Genomic DNA, 21,253 nt, shown 5'->3' with positions numbered 1-21,253 from the left:
ATCATATTTTCAGAAATTTTTAATAAATCCTGTTTCTAAGTCTGTTCTTGATGAAACAATACATCAATAAGAAGTTTATCTAATAGCATATGTGTCGTTCCAAAGAAGACCTTCATTTACCGATCCACTCGTTGCAGGACTTAATGCAATGCAACACTTTACGGCACCACAGTTCCGGAGGATCCAGTTACAGGAGAATTATTGGTCTACTAAGGCTCCGTTCGTTTGGCGGAAAATATTCTCCCGGAAAATATTTTCCGGGTTTTTCAGTGTTTGGGAGGCGGAAAACGTTTTCCGTGGGAAAATATTTTCCTTCCCCTCCTCACAAAATAGCCTAAGTTTACGGAAAATGACTTCCGCTTCTTCAAAAGCGGAAATCATTTTCCGGAGCTTCTTCTTCTTCTTCACTAAGGTCGTCGACAGCCGCCGCCGCCGCCGGTCGCCGGACGCCGGACGTTGGCCGTCGGTCGCCGGCCGCCGGACGCCGTTGCCAGTCGCACGACCGCCGGACGCCGCCGGTTGCCGGCGAAAAATATTTTCCGAAACTTTTTCATATTGATCGCCGAACACCGGAAAATTATGTTCCGGGAAAATATTTTCCAGGAAAATGACTTCCGGGAAAATATTTTCCAAAAGGAGAATATTTTCCGCCAAACGAACGGAGCCTAAAAAATCAGATGTCGAAGGATCAAATCTAGTATAGAGTGATTGTCTGAAAATTTCATTATTCACACCGGATATGTGCCTTGGTATCCGATGTAAGCCTTGTCCAAAAGAGAGACGGCTTTTAGAGTTTGAACAAGATTTTGTGCTTAACCTTTGTAGTTAGCTCATTTTTGCTCGTAAATCCAAGAAGCAAAAACAATGTAGAGTCAATGCAGTTGACTCAATGACTTAGAGAAAGAATAGTATTTATTTATGCTTATAAATGCTTTTACCATTATGGAATGGGTTAATATCACGAAAAACTCTAAACTGGTACACTTATGATAAATTTATTTCAAACTAATTTTTTGACAATAAAAAACCCCAAACTGGTACACTTGTGATAAATGTACCTTCTAGTAAATTGATTTAATACCACAAAAAATCACAAATTGATAAATCAATGACAAACAAAAGGGTAAAACCCCAAACTGGCACACCCGTCAAATGTCACATATCATCAAACTCAGCAATTTGATAGTAAAATTTAACGGAAACTAATAGAGAGTAAATTTGTGTCAGGTATACCAGTTTGAGGTTTTTGATGGTCAAAAAATTAGTTTTGAGTAAATTTGTCCTATATGTACCAGTTTGGAGTTTATTGCAGTATTAACCCTTATGGAATAAGAGTGGATGGGGATATTTTTTACCACAATCGATCGCATTACGTGAATATCTCGCTCACAATCTGATATGCCTCCACCTATGACAAATGTCAATGCACGAAATTCCCTTGACCCTTTATTTTTTCTTTCATTAATCACTGCAAACTGTTACAAGAATATTCCCTGCCAAATCCACTTTACTTTTTACGAGTATTAATTTAGTTGACTTTATTTTTCTTTATATATTTCTTTATTACAAGAATCAAAAGGAAGTGCCTTGAATCCTTCTTTCCTTGTTTTGACAATTACTGAAAGTCCACTTATCAATCTATGCATTAAATTTAATTACTCCACATTAACTCCATATAATCCCTGTTTTTTTTTGTTTGATTATTTTTAGTTTTTGTAGTTCTTTGTATATAAAAGTAGAGTTGCCATGAGGACGAGTGTCAAGTCAACAAAAAAAAAAATGACTTAAACTCTTTTTTTTTTTTTTTTTTTTATGACCCAGGAACCCCCCGCACGGCCGACAGCCGGAGGGATAAACCTGGGGTGACGCTAGCGCAGGACCCACCACCACGGCGCCACACTTAAGAATCCCTAACGACTACGCTGGGGTTCGAACTCTGATCCCTTCGTGGGGGGATGAGAGCGCAAGCCAACGCAGCCGCTGCGGGCGGTGGTATACTTAAACTCTTTGTTATTCTTTTAATAAAAAGATATAAAAAATGTAATTATCAATGGATTCCACCAAACGAAATGATTCGAGTCCCTTTTTCTTCTTTTAGCAAAGAGCGCAATCCTATTTTACCAATTTTTTTCATCAATTACTCTCCATAAACTCCACTTTTTGCAAGTTTTTTTTTATCTGTCCTATTTCTAACTCTCCTCATTATCTGACTTTTGCTCTGCTTCTTATGGAGTGCGGGAGTCGAACGCCCCATCTGTAATACTAGCGTCTCCACTCCCAATCCCTTTACCAACAAGACAATATCCATTGGCACTTTTTGCAAGTTTTAAATGCATTTTTAATTGCAGCACAATTTTTTTTCCTTAATCTGAGGTCGTCATCAGCCATGGACGACCTGGATTTGAGGTCGTGCAAATTGGGTGAGCTCGAATTGAGGTCGCGGACACCTTGACAACCGAGACCTGAGGTCGCCATGCCCTTTCACGATCCTTACGAGAGAGAGAGATGGTGGGCTTGCGCCGGAGAGCAACGCCGCAGTGCCTGTGATAGGTAGCCTTGTTCGACGGGTGCGAGTGGTGGTGGGAGCAAGAGACTGGGCTTTGGAGATTTGCCATGGCTTTGTGGTCGAACAATTCAGAGTTAAGGTGATTTTTTTTTTTATAAGGGAGGGTAATTTGGTTCTTTAAATAGTGTGGTTTGTCTTAAGATGCAGAACGGTATTGTAAAAAATAAAGGAGATAAAGTGGTAATAGAGTGAAAAATTGAGGAGGGTATCTGGTATTTTTACTTTTAAATAAAGTATCATAGTACATCTCAATTTTCATTTTGTGCATTTCTCGTTTTCATCTTTTTCTATATAAGTTAAAAATTCCAACTATTAATTTCATTGGTTGCTCGTAATCATGCGATTCTTAGACTTTAGTCGTTCTTTCAATCTTTGCTTATGTGACTGTTAATATATGAATAGAAGTACCACATCATTAATGAAATTGCTTAGAGTTGAGACACTAAAACTCATTAATAAAAATGATTTGCCAATTAATATCCAGTCACCTTATAAGATGTTTTTTTAGGATTAATACCATGAAATATCATAAACCAGTATATATGTGACAAATTTACCACAAACTAATTTTTTAATCATCAAAAATCAAAACCGGTATAATTGTGATAAATTTACTCTTTGTTAATTTCCGTTAAATTTTACTGTGTACCGGTTTGTAGTTTTTCGTGGTATAAATCCAATTTAACGGAAACTAACGGAGGGTAAATTTGTTACAAATATATCAATTTAGGGTTTTTTGTAGTAAAAAAATATTTTGGGAGTAAATTTATCACGTGTAAACTAGTTTGGAGTTTTCCGTGATTTTAACCCTTTTTTTTTTAACAATTATGAAAACTAAGTCTATAATTCTAGCTCTATCCATTTTCACAGCAAAAGCATTGCCGACAACCTTGCTTGGAGAGCTCTTTCTTCACGTACTTATGTTTATATTGATGTTATATTTCTATTTCTACCAAAAAAAGTAAGTCAACTAAACAAATGTTCTTATAAAAAGACTAAAAAAGGTGTGTTTTCAAGTAAAAAAGGGTATGCCAATAGGCATGTGGCCCTGCAGATAAAGGGATTAGGGGGATAGGAGCGCTAGTATCACGGGTGCTGGGTTCGACTCTCGCGCTCTGCAAGAGGCAAATCAAAAGTCAGAGAGTGAGAAGAGTTAGAGGAAGATCCAGACGGCGAGGATGTACTTGTTGTACACGATGACGGTGAAGGAGAGGAAGATCCAGATGGCGACGTAGGTGTAGGACAGCACGATCTTCTGCACCAGCCCCTCGCTCAGCGACCCTCCCTTCCCCATCTCCGGCAGCGGCGGCGGTGGGAGGAGGAGAATGCGGGCGTTTGGGGGCGTCCGACGAAAAGGGTTCGCGCGGGATGAGCAGGGGATGCACGCTGGATATGGAGGAGGGGAGTATTTGCAGGCGAGGGGAAGGGGGTTTGGTGAAGAAGGCGATGTCGCAGAGAGAGACAGAGACAGAGACAGAGAGAGAGGAAACAGAGGATTTTTTTAAGGTTCTGTGCTGGGCTTTAACGAAGTATGAACAGAGGATGGGCACCTCCGGTGAATTTAATTTTCGTTTCCCTTTTTTTATTATTGAATTAATATCACGAAAAATTCCAAACTGATATACCTGTAATGAATTTACCCTGAACTAATTTTTTAACTACCAAAAATCCCAAACTGGTACATCTATGGCAAATTTATCTTTCGTTAGTTTCCGTTAAATTTTACAGTCAAATTACTGAGTTGGATGATATGTGACAGTTGACGGGTATACATGTTTGAATTTTTACCTCTCCATTTGTCACATGCTTGCCAGTTTTGTGGTTTTCCGTGGAATTGATCCAATTTGACAGAAGATAAATTTGTCACAAATGTACCAGTTTGGGTCTTTTAGTGATAATAAAATTAGTTTTTGGTAAATTTATCACATGTCTATCAATTTGAGGTTTTTGATGGTCAAAAGTTTAATTTGGAGTAAATTTATCACAAATATACTGATTTATAATTTTTCGTGATATTAATCCTTTTTTATTTTGCTCTGAGTTACCTGTTTGGACGGTTTCTGATTTTCCCCAAATTTGTGATCCTCTTTTCTACATAATTTTCCTCGACACTCGAAGGCATCTCTCTCGTGCAATCACGAGTTGCTTGCTTGAGCGGTGGAGTGTCGTTACATATGAGAGGAGCATCGAGTGCATCTGATGATCACGTTCCAATACGTATAAAAAAAGAGTTAAAAGAAGCGCACATCATTAGAGATGAGAAATGTTAACCAATCAAAACAAGCAGGTTGTCACCAACGATCGGCATGATTCTTGATTTGCCGAGTAGCTTGCAAGATCGATAATATCGAAATCTTGAAATCTAGGGTCGCCCCCCTCCCCCAAGATAAATAGAAAAAACCGCTGATTCGAGCAAAAGGTGTAGTCAAATCCTTGATCGGATTTTCGAATCTTGGGCTAAAAATAAGGTGTCAATAAATTGTTTGGACACCGTCATGTATCCGAAAATTAGGGATTGCATGATTTCCAATATAATGCATTATTAACCACATTTTGCTTCAACTTCATCGAGATTGGCTAGAACGTCTGATGGCCTGAGACCATCACAAGGACGGGTTTCGAGTCCGCTGAACTTTCTGAGAACCTTAGGCATATAGGATTCGATTTGTCCAACGTAGCTACCATGTTTTGGTATAAAAATAACCCGCATGAGGAGATATAATTCGGGAAGAACCGGTAATATGTAAATTCAAAACTCAATTATAGGCATCGCTTATATATTTATAGTATTTTCAAGTTTGACCAAAAAAGATGTATAGTATTTCTGAGGAAATAAAAGCCACCACAATTCTATACACCACAAAAATTAAAAATATTTGCATAAGTTGGGACCAAACTAAGAAAATCTTAAACGAGACAATTTTTTCATTTCATGTTTTTTTCCATTTGGAGGAAGATAAAGAGTGGAATTTGGTCATCGCTCAAATGGGACTTTGACCCCGCATGGCGCAATGCATGCGTTGCATCTGCAGGCCTTGTCCGCAACGTGACAAGGACGTGCCTCGCGCACTTAAATATGCAATTGAATTATTGCATATGTATGGAACGATGTTAACAAGTGTTTCGTGGTACTTTTTAAGACCCAATTAAAGAAATTTAATTTTAAGAGGCTAATTTAACAAAGGTAAAGACAATAGATGCGAGTGTACAGAAAATCATAAAATCTCTTTATTCAATCATTTAACAAGTAAGTTCCATACCATCAATTAACAAAATTCATTGTATGATTGTCTAGAGCTTCTGGAATAACATGTAAGTTCTACTTGTTTTCGTGAAAAATGAATAATTTCGAGAATATTTTTCTAAAAATGATCGCTTATGTTGCTTACAAAAATTAATAAATGAAAAATGGGAAAATTGTCTAAAAAATCCTAAACCTATTGTACTTTTGCCAATTCAGTCATAAACTAAAATTTTGCCAATTGAGTCCTAAAATTTTTCACATTTTGCTAATTCAGTCCATCTGACCAATTTTGGCCGCCGGCCAACGCTGACATGGCAATTTTTAAATTTTTTTAAATTTTTTTTCCTTTTTTCTCTATTCTTTCTTTTTCTTTTCTATCCGATCACGAACCGGCGAGGTCGGCCTCACCTTGGCTAGGGGTGGGCAAGGCTTGCGCTCTCCAGTGGTCGGTAGGGGCGAGCTCCGCCAGAGGCTTGCGAGGTTGACCTCGCCAGCCCGCGCCTTGCCGGATCAACCAGAGGGAAGAAGGGCAGAAAAGAAAAAGAAAAAAAAGAGAAAAAAAAATTAATACAAAAATTGAAAAAATATCAAAAAATTGCCACGTCAGCGTTGGCCGGATGGACTGAATTGGCACAAATGCAAAAATATTTAGGCTTGAATTGGCAAAATGAAATGTTAAAGTGTAATAAATTTAAGACTTTTTAGACAATTTTCCCAACGAAAAATATTTTCATCGCTCACGAAAATTTTTAGACGTGAATTATTATCGGTAATGAAAATATTTTTCATTGACTAATTATTTTAAGCAATACAAATAATTATTTTTATAAAAATATTTTTCGAATCATTCTTAATTAAACTCTAACTCTCCCCTTATATTAATTTGGTGACTCGATTTTCAAATGTGAAAGTCTTTCCCCTGTGCAATTCGGTTGAAAAAAAATAAAAAATAAAAAAACAGAAAACAGCTCATCTGATAACACCTTCCTACCTACCAAACCTTATCATAAGACTTTGTACCATCGCGCATTTATTATCTCGAGGTTTGACTATTGGCCGATCGCTGTAGCGTTTGGCAAATTTAGGGTTTCTTTTATTCTCTCCTGATATTCTTGGGATTATACTTCGGGAAAAGATCGTAATGTTCGCAACGAGAGAATAAGTTTGACTTTTCAAAAGCATATTCGCAGCGGACTCGGCATAGAGACTTCCAAATCTGCAGCAGCAAACGAGAGAACGCGTATCGCACCAGTTAACGACTGCACGGTTTCGAAGTTCTTGTCGCTACATGTTTGGACATGCTTTTGCCAGATTATATTGGATCGCATCACTGACTGCTTGCTCTTGGCATCTTTCTGATCGATGTACTACTCTTCATCGCGTAGTTGGAATTATCACGGTGGGGCTAGTGATCACTGTGCAGTATTTGCTGCTCGATTTGATGAGACCTCATATGAGAAGATGAGTGTAGTTTTCTAGGGTTGGCCGCCGAGGTCTCCGGTCCGCATACTTTGGTACAGGGTAGGGGCTTTGAGTCCAGGCACCAAGGTCCAGGGTCTAGACGTTGGGTACCCGGTCTAACCATCCGGGATGGCCTAATTGGATCATTGAAGACCTTATTGACCGTGAAAGCGGGTGAGTCTAACCGTTAGTCTGCTGAGGTAATAAGACTACTAGTTCAGGCACCAAAGAGGCGAGTTCGATATCGGGTTCGGAGTTTGGGCTTCAGGATCCCAAGACCTCCAACTAAAGGCATCTAGCACCCGGGGGCAAGCGCTCAGAGTCGAGATTATGAACTTGGGTCCGATTTCGGCTGTGAGGTCGAGTCCAAATGATGATTAGGATGAGTATAATGTTAGAATTAGGGCCAACGAAATGCGATGGAGATCGAGGGGGATTTTAGAAAATGATTTTCAAAATTTTTATAATGTTATCGGCACCGTAAAAGTGCCAACTTTGATGACAAATAGTTAAGTTAATAAGCAATAGATGCCATTGGCCATTGAGACAAATAGGAAGCTCTTAAGTCTGACCGTAATGATACAAGCAAAGTTATCGACTAAACGAGGTCAAGACTAACTGTGAGTATTAACCTAGAAATTGAACATATTGAGCATCTCCGAAAGAAGAGTAATGTTGACCAACAAATGTAATATTATATTGATTGTGAATATAGTGGATAGTCAAATGTTAGCTTTGATTGTGAGACGCCAAAAAGTCGACCAAATGGGAATAGTTCCATCTATCAATTGATAGCCAAGTTGATGTCGGTCGAGTCAAGAAACATGGACATCGACTCACGAAGTTTGGCTGAAATCAAATGAAAAAAAGGGTAAAAAACAAAGCGTAAATAGTTACCAATAGTGTCAATTGACAGTTGTTGTCAAGTAGTTATTTCAGTCAAATAATTATTGCAGTCAAGTCAAGCAATTATTGCAGTCACCGACGGATTATAAAAGGAGTGCATATGAAGAGGAAGAGACGCACGAGCACCGACACCACGATATTTATTTCCTGTACTTCCAGTCAATTTATTTACATGATTTCCTTGTGCATCTACCCTTGCTCTTGTAGTTTGAGTTTTCATGTTGTCGACAAACTGTGGTCTTGCTTTGTAGTGAATCAATAAGCCGAGTTCATGTTCCTTTGTTGGTTGTAATCGTCTACCAATCAAGTACAACGATTGTAGTGTAACTTCATAAATCGCTAATGCAATTTGTTATCCAATGTTGTTTAGTCGATAGTAACTGTGGTTAGGGGTGTACAAAATGGACCGCCCAAACTGGGAATCTCCCGGACCGGACCGGCCAGTTTGGTTCGGTTTCCAAGAGTGTCAATCCGATTTTTGGTTCCAAGGGAAACTGGACCGAACCAGATCAAATCGACTAAATATACTTTTTTTTATAATTATATGCAGTCGGCATGGAGAATATAATGCCAATTTTAAAATATATGTGTAGTCAGTATGGGGAACGCAATTCTACTTTCAAAACATATGGTATCAAGTAGTAGGAAAAAAAAAGTGACCAGTTCCATTTAATCGGACCGGACTGGACTGGTGGTGGTCCGGTCTGATTCCCAATTCTAAGACATTGATCCAACCCCCAGTTCCCAATTTTGGGAACCGGTTCTCCCGGTCCGATTCCCAGTTCCACTTTGAAATCAGATCGAACCGGAAACCAATCACCCTTAAATGTGGACTATTTTTAGTGAACAAATACGAGTCAATTTTTCAAACTCTAATACAATTTTTCGCTTGTTGTTAATATATATTTTTTTCTGTGGAGATTTATAAAGTACCTCGCAAGCCCCGTGAACTGGTTAAGTCCGTACAATCTGATATGCATGATATCATGAATTAGAGCAGTTTGCACGCAATTTGCAAGATCGGATAGGGTAACTTTCAATTCCTCGAAGAAAAGACAGTCTTTTATTATATCTTTTCGATATATAAAAGCTGACTAGGTCACAACATGAGTTTTGATCTATCTTGAAGCGAAGCCAACAAAAGAGGACGTGCACATTTCCTTCCCTTCACCAGTAGAACTTTCAAGGGGCGATGCTGCTAGAATGCGTTGACTCGTCCTGCCCGAGGACGGTCTGTCCCGGTTCCTGCATCAGGTCGGGGAAATTAAACAAAGACAAAAGCAGTTGAATCGAGCCGAGCTCCTTCTTCCTTCTTCCTCGAACTTGCAGCAGTTTCAGAAAACTTTTTTCCACGAAACATGCACACGTGGAAGACAACGAGATGGAAACGGCATCGCAATGGAAACCGGTGGGGACAGCGATCCGTGCAATGGGGGGACTGAGCAGGCGGCGGATCTGAGGGCAAACGAATCGCACGGTGCCTCCACTGACCCTCTTCCTTTTGCAGCTAAAAAAGACAGTCAGCCTTTGGCTTTTAGCTTCCATCGTCGCTTATGCATTTACTCAGAAAGAGGGCATGACTCGCACGGCTTCCATGGGAGGAATTGCTTGAAGTGTAGGATGAGAGGGTTTGAACTTCAACCCATGATCGAGATCGATTCTGATAACAAGCCAATCCCATATCCGATGAGAGAATGACTCGTGAGTTACTTCGTAGGGTAGAAACCATTGTCAGCTCTCCGGAGTGTAGAAACAGATGAAAGTCATCTTCCTGAGGGTGCAAACATAAACAACGAGGGTTTTATCTTTGTGATCTTGAGCTTGATCCATGGAGTTGCATGCATTGCTCCTCAGCATCACTGATACCATAGCTTGATCGACCACCTTGTATAGGATCTCACTGTGATTCAACTCATCTTCTGCCATCCCAATTGTTTTCAGAGAGTGGATGTGTTATCTTTTACATTGAGCGAGAGTTAATTGCAGAAAGAATAGAAGATTATTGTCGTGTACATCAATTGAGTCACTGTATGATGGGCCTAAAGTTGGCCGTACCGCCGACAAGATTACTGGAGGCTCGCGGGCTACTATATTCCAATCCTTCTCCTAAACATCAGTGACGCGTAGAGTTCATGATATGATTCGGGATGCGTTCTCCATTTGATCTTTGGAGTCAAAACTCGCGCACCATGACAAGGTTAGGAGCGAGCTGAGGCCCGTCCTCTAAATAAGCGCCCCACTGTCTAATTCGAATGTAGAGTCGGAGAACTACTTATGCCGTCACAAAAGGACAATGTGGAGTACCTGAGGCTGACTCGAGAATCGTGGCTTTCCGACTTGTTCTAGACCGGGCGAAGATGGACCAACCATTCTTGTGATGTGTCGGGCGGCACCGGCAGGCGACCCTAAATGCTCACGCGCATTCGTTGGATGTCCGCCGCTGCTCTTATCTCGACCACAATGCTCGAGCCTAATCAGCCCATTGGTTAGTAAGCCGTTTAGGCCATGGTGGATTTCGGAGAAACAAATAGAATCTTTATAAAACTATACAGTTCACATGGGGCAGCAAGGATAATTGCCTTCCAAGCAATAGACCCGGGTTCGACTCCCGCAAACGCACGTCGTTTTGCTTTTTGTGGGTCTTCCATTTTCCCATATTATTTTTTCTTTCATTAGACTAATTTGAGCCTTGAATTTCCAAAACTATGCGAATCAACGATTTGTTTTGGTTTGATAATTGGCACCCTAAGGGCCCTCTCTCTGACTTTTTCTCTAATAGAGAAATCTATTCCTCTGGCATCCCGAGAAATGCATCTGTCCATGATTTCCTATGCTCTACATGGGATGAATCCTCTTTCATGGAAATCTTCAATTCATGAACAGACCCGCTCCTCACGATTGTCGATAGTCCTGATATGTTCGTTTGGCAAGGCCATTCTTCTGGGATATTCTCCACAGCAACGGCTTGGGAGTTGATCAGAACCAAGAGTCCAAAAGTGTTCTGAAGTTCCTTTATCCGGGACCGTAGCATTGCACCAAGGTATGCCTTTTTACTATGGTTCATCTCGAAAAATAGACTCCCAACTCAGGTTGTCTTACTCAGCTACAACAGAATCCCGGAAGGACTTTGTGCATTCTGTAAATGTAGACCGGATTCTATAGATCATTTATTTTTTGGGTGCCAATGCACGGGTTCCCTTGCATTGTTTTGGGCAAACTCTTGCAATCTCTCCTGGCGGAATAAACCATGGATTGATAATCTACGATGGGCAAGCAAGTTCATTAGTGGTGATAACTTCCAACATCGGATTGCTCGGTTCTCTCTTGGCGCCTTATGTCATATTATTTGGTCCGAACGGAATCATATCCTTTTTAGGAACCAACCCCTGTTTTTACCGGCCATGTGCAATCACCTTGTAAAGGTTGTTCGGGATAGAGGGTTATCCATGCAACCTGTTCAAGACACTCGCCGCAACAGGAAGATCCAAACTAATTGGGGCATTTCATCATCCATATTCGCATAACTTGCTTTTGCGTCCTTGTTTGTAACTTCTATAGTTAGTTGGCTGATGTTTAAACCTTCTTGTACTGCTTTCATACCTTTTCTAGCCGTAATACCTTTGCACCTGTTGGGACACATAAAGGTGTCGCTATATGTGCGGGGTTTTTGTGTTCGGTTACCGTCCCTGTAAGCATGGCTTTGAAAAGTTTATACAATACTTAACTTACCAAAAAAAAAAAAACATATGTAAATCGTTGCTCATTCAAGTGGGTCTCCTTCTTTGTATGCTCCATGTAACTCCTACAATGAGGGCGTCTGACTTGAACCAACTCCAGCTCGATATCATTTTGGTCAAACAACGTACATACTGGCGTTTCCCTAGTTCATGTAAGGATGTAGAATTCACAGAGGAATGTAAAATACAACACAGCTAGCTTCAAAGAGTATTCATCCTGCACAACATTGTAGCATAGTGAAACTCATTCCTGTATGACTAGGACCTGAATCGCGTGGAATTTTCCGATACAATCTTTAATTCTCGTGGCCATCAGCGCAACCCCAGCATCCCCTGTTGATGCTCGAGTTCTATCTCGTGCGGCGAATTGCGCAGTGAGGGAGAGAAGGTGGACCTGGTCCTGGAGGAGAAGGCGACGGTGGTCGCGCCCGAGAATGAGACCGGCACGTAGACCACGCTGGGGCGGGACTTGGGCAACTCCATCAGTGGCTCGTCTGGGTTCAGGAAGATCTGGACCACCTTTCGCATCGTTGGCCTGGACGCAGAGTTCGGGTGTAGGCAAGCAAGCCCTACTATCAGCGCCGTCTTCACTTGCTCATCCTCAAATTGGCCTTCCATTTGCCCATCCACACACTCCAAGAGTGAGCCTCCTCCGTAGAGACTCCACACATGATCCACCAAATTGTTCTCTTCCATGATCCCATTTGACCTCCTCCCGCACACCACCTCCAGGACCACCATCCCAAAGCTGTACACGTCCGACTCCGGTGTGGCCTTCCCTGAGTATGCCACCTCCGGGGCCAGGTACCCAGGGGTGCCAGCGAGCATGGTTGTCACTGAGGAGTCATTCTGGAGCAGCCTCGCGAGCCCAAAGTCACCCAAGTAGGCATTGTAGTTGGAGTCCAGCACGACGTTGTTTGGCTTGACGTCCCGATGGACCACAGGGTTCCCGCTTTCTTCGTGGAGGTAGAGTAGCGCCGAGGCCAGGCCAATCAGGATCTCGTACCGGGTCTCCCAGCTGAGGGACTGCTTGCCGATGTAGTGGTCAAGGCTACCGTTGGCCATATATGGGTAGACTAGTAGAAGTTGTTCCCCCTCGTGGCACCAACCTTGGAGCTGTACTATGTTCTTGTGCCTCATCCTCCCAATTGTGCATATCTCTGCCAGATACTCTCTTTCACCTGTTGAATTTGAGGTTGAAAAAATTGCCCTAAAGTTAATTGAGAGATAGTGAAATCGAGAACTTTTTCACAGAGGATCTTTGTAAAGAAACAGACCTTGTTTCGAGGTTGCCGAGATCTTTTTCACGGCTATTTCGACCGGAGGATCTGAGATCACCCCTTTGTAAACGCTTCCAAAACCGCCGGTGCCGAGCAGGTTCTCCTTGCTGAAGTTGTGAGTGGCCTTCGCTAGCTCCTTGTAGGTGAACATTTTTGGAACGTTTGCAGCCAACCTTGATTGGTTTTCCATGTCGGCGTTCTTCTTGTTTCTCTTCCTCTGTGCTTTCTTAACGAGTAGGCAGATGCATATCACGATGAACGATAGCATCATCACGCTTGGCACAACCAGAACCAGTATGGTTTTGATCCTGTTGTCTCTCTTGAGCCGCTCCTCCTCCAAAGATATAGGAAAAGAGCTGAATGCCCAGTTAATGACCTGGTGACTTTCGGGAAGAGGACCAGTAGATCCCGAAAAGCCCACATACACGAGACTAGGGACCGTTTCCAACATTCTGATCGAATGATTGAGAACACTTATAAGCGAATTCCCAGAATACGCCACTGAGATTTGGAGTTTATGTTTATAGCCGTCATAGTCAATTCTGACTCTGATGTCCCTTCCACTTTTTAGGTCCACTCCTGTGCTGTTTAGGCTTTGGGCAACGACTGGGCTAATAGTGCTCGTCGTGTCTATGCCTACGTGGTTCCCGTCGGGATCAAACTCGTTCATGTAGGTGTCCAGCTCCACGGCTAGCTGTCGAACAACTCCGCCTATATATTCAGTCGAAGAGAAATTGTTTTTAGATCAACAATCTACATCAAAGTCCACAGATTTCGTATTCATCTAACAATGGATTGGGTAGAAGTACCTTGAGTGGACTTATCAAGAATCCCCATATACGAGCCGTAACTGTTCGGTGGTGAGGAGCTATTGTCCTGCGCGAAAAGAAAAGCCATCCCGTCGCCAGAGACTGTGGAATTCGGCAATGTGGTGATCCTGACGGTGAACGTGGTGGAGATCATGGCAGGCCAAGCAACCACTGGCCGGGAATAAAGAACCCGCCCTACCTTATCTGTCGTATTCGGGCTTGAATTACCCAGCTCCTCCAGCTCCGGTGTGATGTTCAAATACCCATCTTGCGTGCTCGCCGAGCCCATGCAAATGAGCCCTTCACCGGCGCAAGAGCCGTAGAAAGAAGCGAAAAAGAAATTTGCAGGCTCAAGACTTGAAGAGGAAGCAGAAGAATAAGCTTGCTGAGAACTGAGGAAGAGCGACACCAGGATCAGAAGCAAGAACATGGTTTGGACACGGGAGACCCTGCAAACACCAGATGAGGCATTGTTGGTGCATATATAGAACGGTTCATCATAGGTTGCTTCCTAATTTGTTGTGTTGGGCGGCGACGCGAGTCAAGAGATTGTGATGCAATTGAAAGTTGCGAGTGCTGTGGACTGATGGGATGGGGAAAGAACTGAATTCTTGTTCTTGGCTGCATTCGGATCGATGGTTCTTTCATCCCCCAAGAATTGACTTTCAATGATTAGAAGAGATGCCATCTCTTGTCTGGTTAAGAGATGGAGATGATAGAGACGGAAAGCTATTCAATGACATGCTGAAGAGGCCTTCGACTTAGGTCGATGCAGGTGGAGCAGAAGCCCAAAAGAACAAATTGCGGTTTTGTTATTATCCTAGTCAATGCATAATGCGTCCATGCACGTTGGAAAATGACATGTTTCGTTGCATTGCGCAATTGACCACTTCAGCGTAATGATTACAAAGCAACTGTCGCCTGGGTCACGTGACCTCCCCGGCCTCTTGTCAGCCTCATGCCAGCGAGATCTGGCCTCACTAGCCGCCCTCGCGCAAAGAATATAAACAGTAACAACGAGGGCAAAATCAGAAATGAAAAAATTGGTGAGGGTAGTCTTGGAAGGAAAAAAAATCATTTAACCCTATAAATAGCCTCCACAAATGCTAAAAGCCAAAGTGGGTGGGGAGCTGTCTTGAGCTTTCAGCTTTATCAATGCTAGCATTTGGCCAAAGAAGTTCCCAAAGCTGAACCAAACGTCTCACTTTTTTCCGAAGGGGTTTCGGAGGCTTAAAAATCCTTGGGAAAGTTAAACCAAACGTAACATTTGTCTCCATGGCCTCCACCACCCTTCACCTTGTTTTGTAGCACCTCTCTCTCTCTCTCTCCCCTCATGCACGACCTGGCACAACCTTCAACAATGCCTGTGAGGTTGCCCCAGTGGTAACTTTGATATGAGGTCGTCATCAACCACGGACAACTTGGATTTGAGGTCATGCAAATTGGGTGAGCTTGAATGGAGGTTACGGGCACCTTGATAACCGAGACATGAGGTCGCCATGCCCTTTCACGATCCCTACACGAGAGAGAGAGAGAGAGAGAGAGAGAGAGAGAGAGAGAGAGAGAGAGAGAGAGAGAGAGAGAGAGAGAGAGAGAGAGGTGGGCTTGTGCCGGAGAGCAAAGCTATGGAGATTCGTTATGAGTCTGTGGTTGATAGTATTAGAGTTAGGTTGATATTTTTTTTGTAAGGGAGGGTAATTTGGTTCTTCGGATAATTTGTCTATCTTAAGATGCAGAATGGTATTTTAAAAAAAGGTATAAATATACTTGGAGTCCTAAAATTTATCACGAATGTGCAGTTGAGTCTTAAAACTTTCAAAAGTGCAATTAAGTTTTAAAATTTATTAATTAGTGCAATCAAGTGTTTTTGTTAACTCCATCCAACTTGACTAATGAAAAAAAACCGACATTGTTTTTTTTATTATTTTCTCTGTCGAACGTGACATTAACGCCACTAAACATAAAATATAAGACTAAAATGACGTCGTTTTGGTCCAAATCTAATTCTTTTTAATCCAAAATTTAAATAAAAGGTTATTTAAAAAAAAAGACACAAAAAAGAAAAAGAAAAAAAAAACAAGGCGAGATCCTATAGGCCCTCCTCGCGCCTGACGCCTGAACAATGCCCAATGACCCTCTGAACCACAGGCAAGGGGTAGCGACTCAAGATCTGGTGGCCGTGAGCCTGAGACCTGGTTAAGGGTAATCGGGCATCGTTGGGCATTTTCAAGTGATAGTGGCATGATAGTAGTGAGGGCTAGCCCTCGCCTGTTTTTTTTTTTTTTGTGTTCTTTTTTTAAATTTAGCCTTTATTTTTAATCTAATTTAACTCAAATTTGGGTTTAGAAAGAAAGATTTGGACCAAAACGATACCATTTTAGCTCTATGTTTTATGTTTTAGTGACATCACTGCTAGTGCTCGTAAGAAAGAGAAAATAATAATCGGCATTTTATGTTAGCCAAGTAGGATGGAGTTAACAAAAGGACTTAATTGCATTAATTTAATAAGTTTCAGGACTTGATTGTACTTTTTGAAAGTTTTCGGACTTAATTGCACTTTCGTAACAAGTTTTAAGACTCCTAATATACTATTCCTCAAAAAAATATACGAGAGAAAGTTGTATTAGAGTGAAAAAGTGAAAAATGAGGAGGGTATTTGAAATTTTTTTCTTTTAAATATGATATCATAGTACATGTCAAATTTCATTTTGTGCATTTCTCCTTTTTATCTTTTTCTATATAAGTTAAGTATTCCGACTATTATTTTCACTGTTGTCTCGTACTCATGTGTTTTTAGACTTCAATCGTCCTTTCAATCTTTGCTTATGTGACTATTAATATATGAATAGAAGTACCACATCATTGTCTGATTACTCAAATTGCATATAGCGTACTACTGGCTAGAGACACTAAAACTTACTAATAAGAACGATGTACCAAGTAATATCCAATCATCTAACAAGATTCTTTTTAATAATTCTGCAAATCAAGTCTAAAATACTAGCACATACAAAAAAAAAAGGCCTATAATTCTAGCACTATCTATTGCGACCCTCTCGACGGGCATGTCACAGAGATGACAGGTTTAGAGGTAATGTCGAGTTTGGGATCATCGGTCCTCAATTGACGCGGGTTCTCCCAAACCCTTACCTTGCTCGACATTGGGAAATTACGATTGAAATTGATCTATCAATGAAGTCTAATCTAAATATGAGTCGCCACTTTAGACCAAAAAACAAAATTAGGAGTCGCCACTAGCCTATAGGGCAGGCTAGGAGCCAAGTGAGGTATGGAGGATACCTCACTTCTTGAGCAATCAGAGATAGGATTAAGGACTTGATTACACTAATTGTCTAACTAATGTCTTTTCAGTACCCTAACTTAATTGGTTTGTTACCTAAATGATTCGGGCAATCTTTGACCATATTTATTAACTATGCCACTAAATGATATCCATGCATGATTGCACAATCACATAAAAGTAGACAATCACAATCAATGCAATAAAAGCGAAGTGTAGGATAGTAGACTCAATGAAGCACCACGCATAGAATACACATGGCCTTGTTATTACGCCCTAGGACGGCAACCCCATGAGCTAAGTTCAAATTAAGTTCAATTTCTTACCTAAAAGATTAATCTATCTAAAGCCTAAGCTATACCACAAGTAATTAGAGGTGATCGGTTTCAAGGTGAGACTTATTGGAAACCGCTCACTAAGAACTGGTTCCGAAAATTTAGAACCGGGAACCGGCAGTTGATTCCATAATCCACTTGGGAACCAAACCACTGGTCCAGTTCAGTTCGCAGGTGGGTCCATGGAATTGGTCAAAATGTCCCCAACAAATTCATGCAGTTCATATGTCCAAAGCGGAGCAGTTCACCTTCCTTTGCTGTGATTTGGTTGTGTATGCTTTTATTCCAATAGCTGCAAGGCTGGCTGTGGGAGAAGTGTATTTGAAAGGTTGGGTTCTTTGGGTCATCCAAGGCACCTTCTCAATATCCTATGCTTATCACTTTCCAACATCAACCTTTTACAAACTCAAAATAGGCCAAATGTTACCGGCAAAAGTTACAGAAAATGTCATTTGCCTTGCTACTCCTTCATAATATTTTTGATGGAAGAGAAGAAGGTGGTGAGATGGACGTAGCCTTAGAAACTATGTTGAGGTAGGAGTTGTCTCCATGATTTTGAGGAATCTATACGGAGATCACAAGATGAGTGAGGCGACAGACGGAAAGAGACGAAGAGGAAACTAGGGTTTTGATATGAAAACATAAAATTTTAAAAAAATTATATATATGTACCAGTCGTCAGGTTTGGTTGGGGCTCCACATCTAGAACCGGGAATCGAATCGGTACTCACTAGTTCCAATAAATTTGAACTGGGAACCGCCGGTTTTAGGCGGGTCCGATTCGGCTCCGGGCAATTCCTGATTTTTTTGCATATTCCTAAGAGTAACTACTAAAACCCCTAAACTAAAAATTATGTTACCCAACTGAAACTAAACTAAATCTATTACTAAGATTTAACAACCTAATCAAGGCTTCTAGTCCTGGCCATTTTCTGATTTTCTTAATTTTCGAATTTTTAAAACTTTTTCTTTAAAAAATTATTACCCGCGTGTAGGATTAGGCATGGGCTTCACATAATTAAGCCTCTCTCCATTAAAAATTCAAAACCCAAATTTCCTCTAAAAATCAACCAAGCCCCTACTAGCCCGGATCCATCAAGTCAATTCAAGCCCAAAAATCACCAATCCAATTACAACTAGAACTAAGCCCAAATATATCAAACCAATTTAATCCCAACAATCATCAATACCTAATTGGGCCTAAACTCCCCAAATTAAACAAGTCCAAGTTTGTCAAAAAAAATCTCACTTAAGCCCCACTTCCTACACCACCCTTATCCTCTTCCTTTTGTTCTCATCTTCTTCCAATCTCACTTCCTACTTCTCCCAGAACTCCAACCCCTGTTCTTTTACAATAAACCTTGACCATTTATGAGCACAAAAAAGAAACGGGGTTTCGTCCATGATCTACACCTCCGAACCTTTAAACCGAGCATCGCCTACGCTCACCACCGGATTTACCTACCCCGGGACGGACGGCCATCAATACCCACCTCTATCATCGACCGCTTTTGACATTCACGCATGCACGGCATGGTCAAGACAAGCAGATAAAGGGGACGCCGTAAGCAAACCGGTGTAGATGCACATAGTGGTCGACACTCGGGCCATGAACACGGCATCATCAACTCGCCGACAAACGCCGTTGGTGACCTCGGGAGCATAGAACCCAAGAGCAAACGGATGATGCCCCCCAAAAACAACCCTTTGAAAATCAATTAAGGTGACTTAATCCGGGCCAGTGTGCTCTCGAGTTATACAGAAAAAACGAAACTAACTTGCACTGGATTCTTATAAGAACGGGTTATGAACGTGGATTGAGGAAAAAGTATTGACCGTTTCGGGACTCGAACTCACATCCAGACTCGAAAGAAATCGCTCAGGAATGTTCGAGTTCAACACAACCAACTTATTCAGATCCGACGCGAGCATGAACTGAAGAAACCGAGTCTCGGCGTTTCACTCAGAAGAGGGAAAGGCAGGGGGTTCAACATTACCTCGTCAAGGAGGAGTTCTCGGTTGCGGTTGCCGGTCAACCTTGCACGAGGCGGGTCCCAGAAGTGTCGCCGCCGGTGAGAGTGCGCGGCCAGCGATGAAGCTTCAAAACACGTACGGCTTGCTTCGGATCTTCACAGCCCGAAAACACAGCATTTCTTGTGATAGCTGGACTGACGATAACGACGAAACGGTGACCGTGCGACGGCGAGGATCAGTCCATGTTCGCTGTTCTTGCTCTCTTTCGACGAGGAAGCTCGTCGGTGGCCAGTGACCGCAGACTGGTGGCGGTTGCTGGCTAATGGAAAGTGACCAGGATAATAGTAAGGAGAATCGCCTGGGGAAAAACCGTGCTCTCCTTCTCCATCCAAGATTTTTTTGGAATGACAAGTGGGCCTTTCTTCCTTGTGCTGTCCTTTTCTCCTTTCGAACAACGTCAAAGTGACGCCACTATAGAAGAAAGCACCCTTTCTGTTTTTCCATTTGCGCCCGCCGCCCGCCCCCCCCTCAGTAGGACGCAGGACGACCTTCGAGAATGAAAGAGACGCCTTAGTCCTCTACTCTAGGGTTTTGTACCATTGCGCCACTTACCACCATCTCAAGAAATAGACGCCCGAGCGATCATTGTGAATAGGAAGGATTTTGAACAATGGGAACGTGTCCTGCGGCATGGAAATTTTGGCCACAGAGAGAGGGGCACGGACTATGGCCGGATTGGGTCGAGTTCTATCGGGGCCGAGTAAATCCCGATGAAACTGAGTTGATCCGAGTCTTTGCAATCTTTCGTAATTAACAAAATTTTCTCTATCGGGAAAATTCAAGTGTTAGCACTATCCATTTTCACAGCAATAGCATCGCCGACAACCTTGCGTGGAGAGCTCTTTCTTCATGTACTTGCGGTTATATTGATTTTATGGTTCTAGCTCTACCAAAATAGTAAAAGTCAACAAAACAAATGTACTTGTGAAATGGCTCAAAAAGGGTGCATTGACGACGTTCTTGCAATCGGCGTAGCTCCTCTTCCCAGGTTCCGAAGAGTCGAGGTCAATGTGCTCCATCACAATGTCGCGCAACCCGTCCCTCCAGCCCACCCCAGCATGATCGACGGCTCGTTCCCCGAAGCCCCCCTCACTTTTCGATATGACAAGTTACTTACCTTCACTACCGATGATGCTATCTGCACTCGCGGTTCGAATGAGACACTACGTAGATTACGAGTTCTACTGTTTTAATGCATTCTATGTGTAGATTTATGATTTCAGCCGCACGAGCACACATCAACAGTTTAAAAGATCCCTAATAAGCCATGCAAGCATTAACTGGAAACATACGTTATTACCTTGCAACGGCGCTTCTGATCGTCGCAATAGCCCTGGTCGATTATTATCGGGTTATGAGCGTAGGAAATGGTGATATTTTCAATATGGATACGCCTAACATAGCTAGATCCACCTTACACGACATAAAATAAAGATGATTAATTCACTATAAAATAAATTAATGCAAACATGAATTTGGGTAAAAAAGCACGACGTGTTATGCTTAATTTTGTTATTAATTAGTGAAAATTGATGTATACTAACGGACCTCCCATGTCATGATCCTCGCACCATTTTCAG

At 41.8% G+C, this 21,253-nt stretch overlaps 2 protein-coding genes across 2 annotated transcripts in view; both read right to left on the bottom strand.

Annotated features, from left to right (window-relative positions):
• LOC115686207 (probable polygalacturonase At3g15720) overlaps positions 1-21,253 on the bottom strand; it is a 48,048-nt gene that overhangs the window by 9,738 nt on the left and 17,057 nt on the right. The gene's annotated exons all lie outside the window — the stretch shown is intronic.
• On the bottom strand, positions 11,996-19,979 carry LOC115663921 (L-type lectin-domain containing receptor kinase IX.1-like). Its single transcript, XM_056318908.1, has 4 exons — positions 19,637-19,979; positions 14,004-14,452; positions 13,192-13,905; positions 11,996-13,095 (listed from the first exon to the last, which is right to left on the bottom strand). Exons 2-4 carry the CDS (start codon positions 14,431-14,433, stop codon positions 12,227-12,229), a joined length of 2,013 nt encoding a protein of 670 aa, XP_056174883.1. The 5' UTR covers positions 14,434-14,452; positions 19,637-19,979; the 3' UTR covers positions 11,996-12,226.

This window comes from Syzygium oleosum, unplaced genomic scaffold (assembly GCF_021117445.2).
Source record: "Syzygium oleosum isolate NSW1041296 unplaced genomic scaffold, Sole_v2.1 Sole_v2.16, whole genome shotgun sequence".
NCBI classification, from domain to species: Eukaryota; Viridiplantae; Streptophyta; class Magnoliopsida; order Myrtales; family Myrtaceae; genus Syzygium; species Syzygium oleosum.
The sequence above is the reverse complement of the archived record's forward strand: the minus strand, read 5'-3'. Positions and strand labels throughout refer to the sequence as shown.

Excerpts from the sequence above, each read along its gene's own strand:
- LOC115663921 (XM_056318908.1), bottom strand. The coding sequence starts at position 14,433 with ATGTTCTTGCTTCTGATCCTGGTGTCGCTCTTCCTCAGTTCTCAGCAA. Across the intron at positions 13,906-14,003 it reads TCTTGATAAGTCCACTCAAG|GCGGAGTTGTTCGACAGCTA; the intron begins GTACTTCTACCC and ends CTGAATATATAG. Across the intron at positions 13,096-13,191 it reads CTCGGCAACCTCGAAACAAG|GTGAAAGAGAGTATCTGGCA; the intron begins GTCTGTTTCTTT and ends CAAATTCAACAG.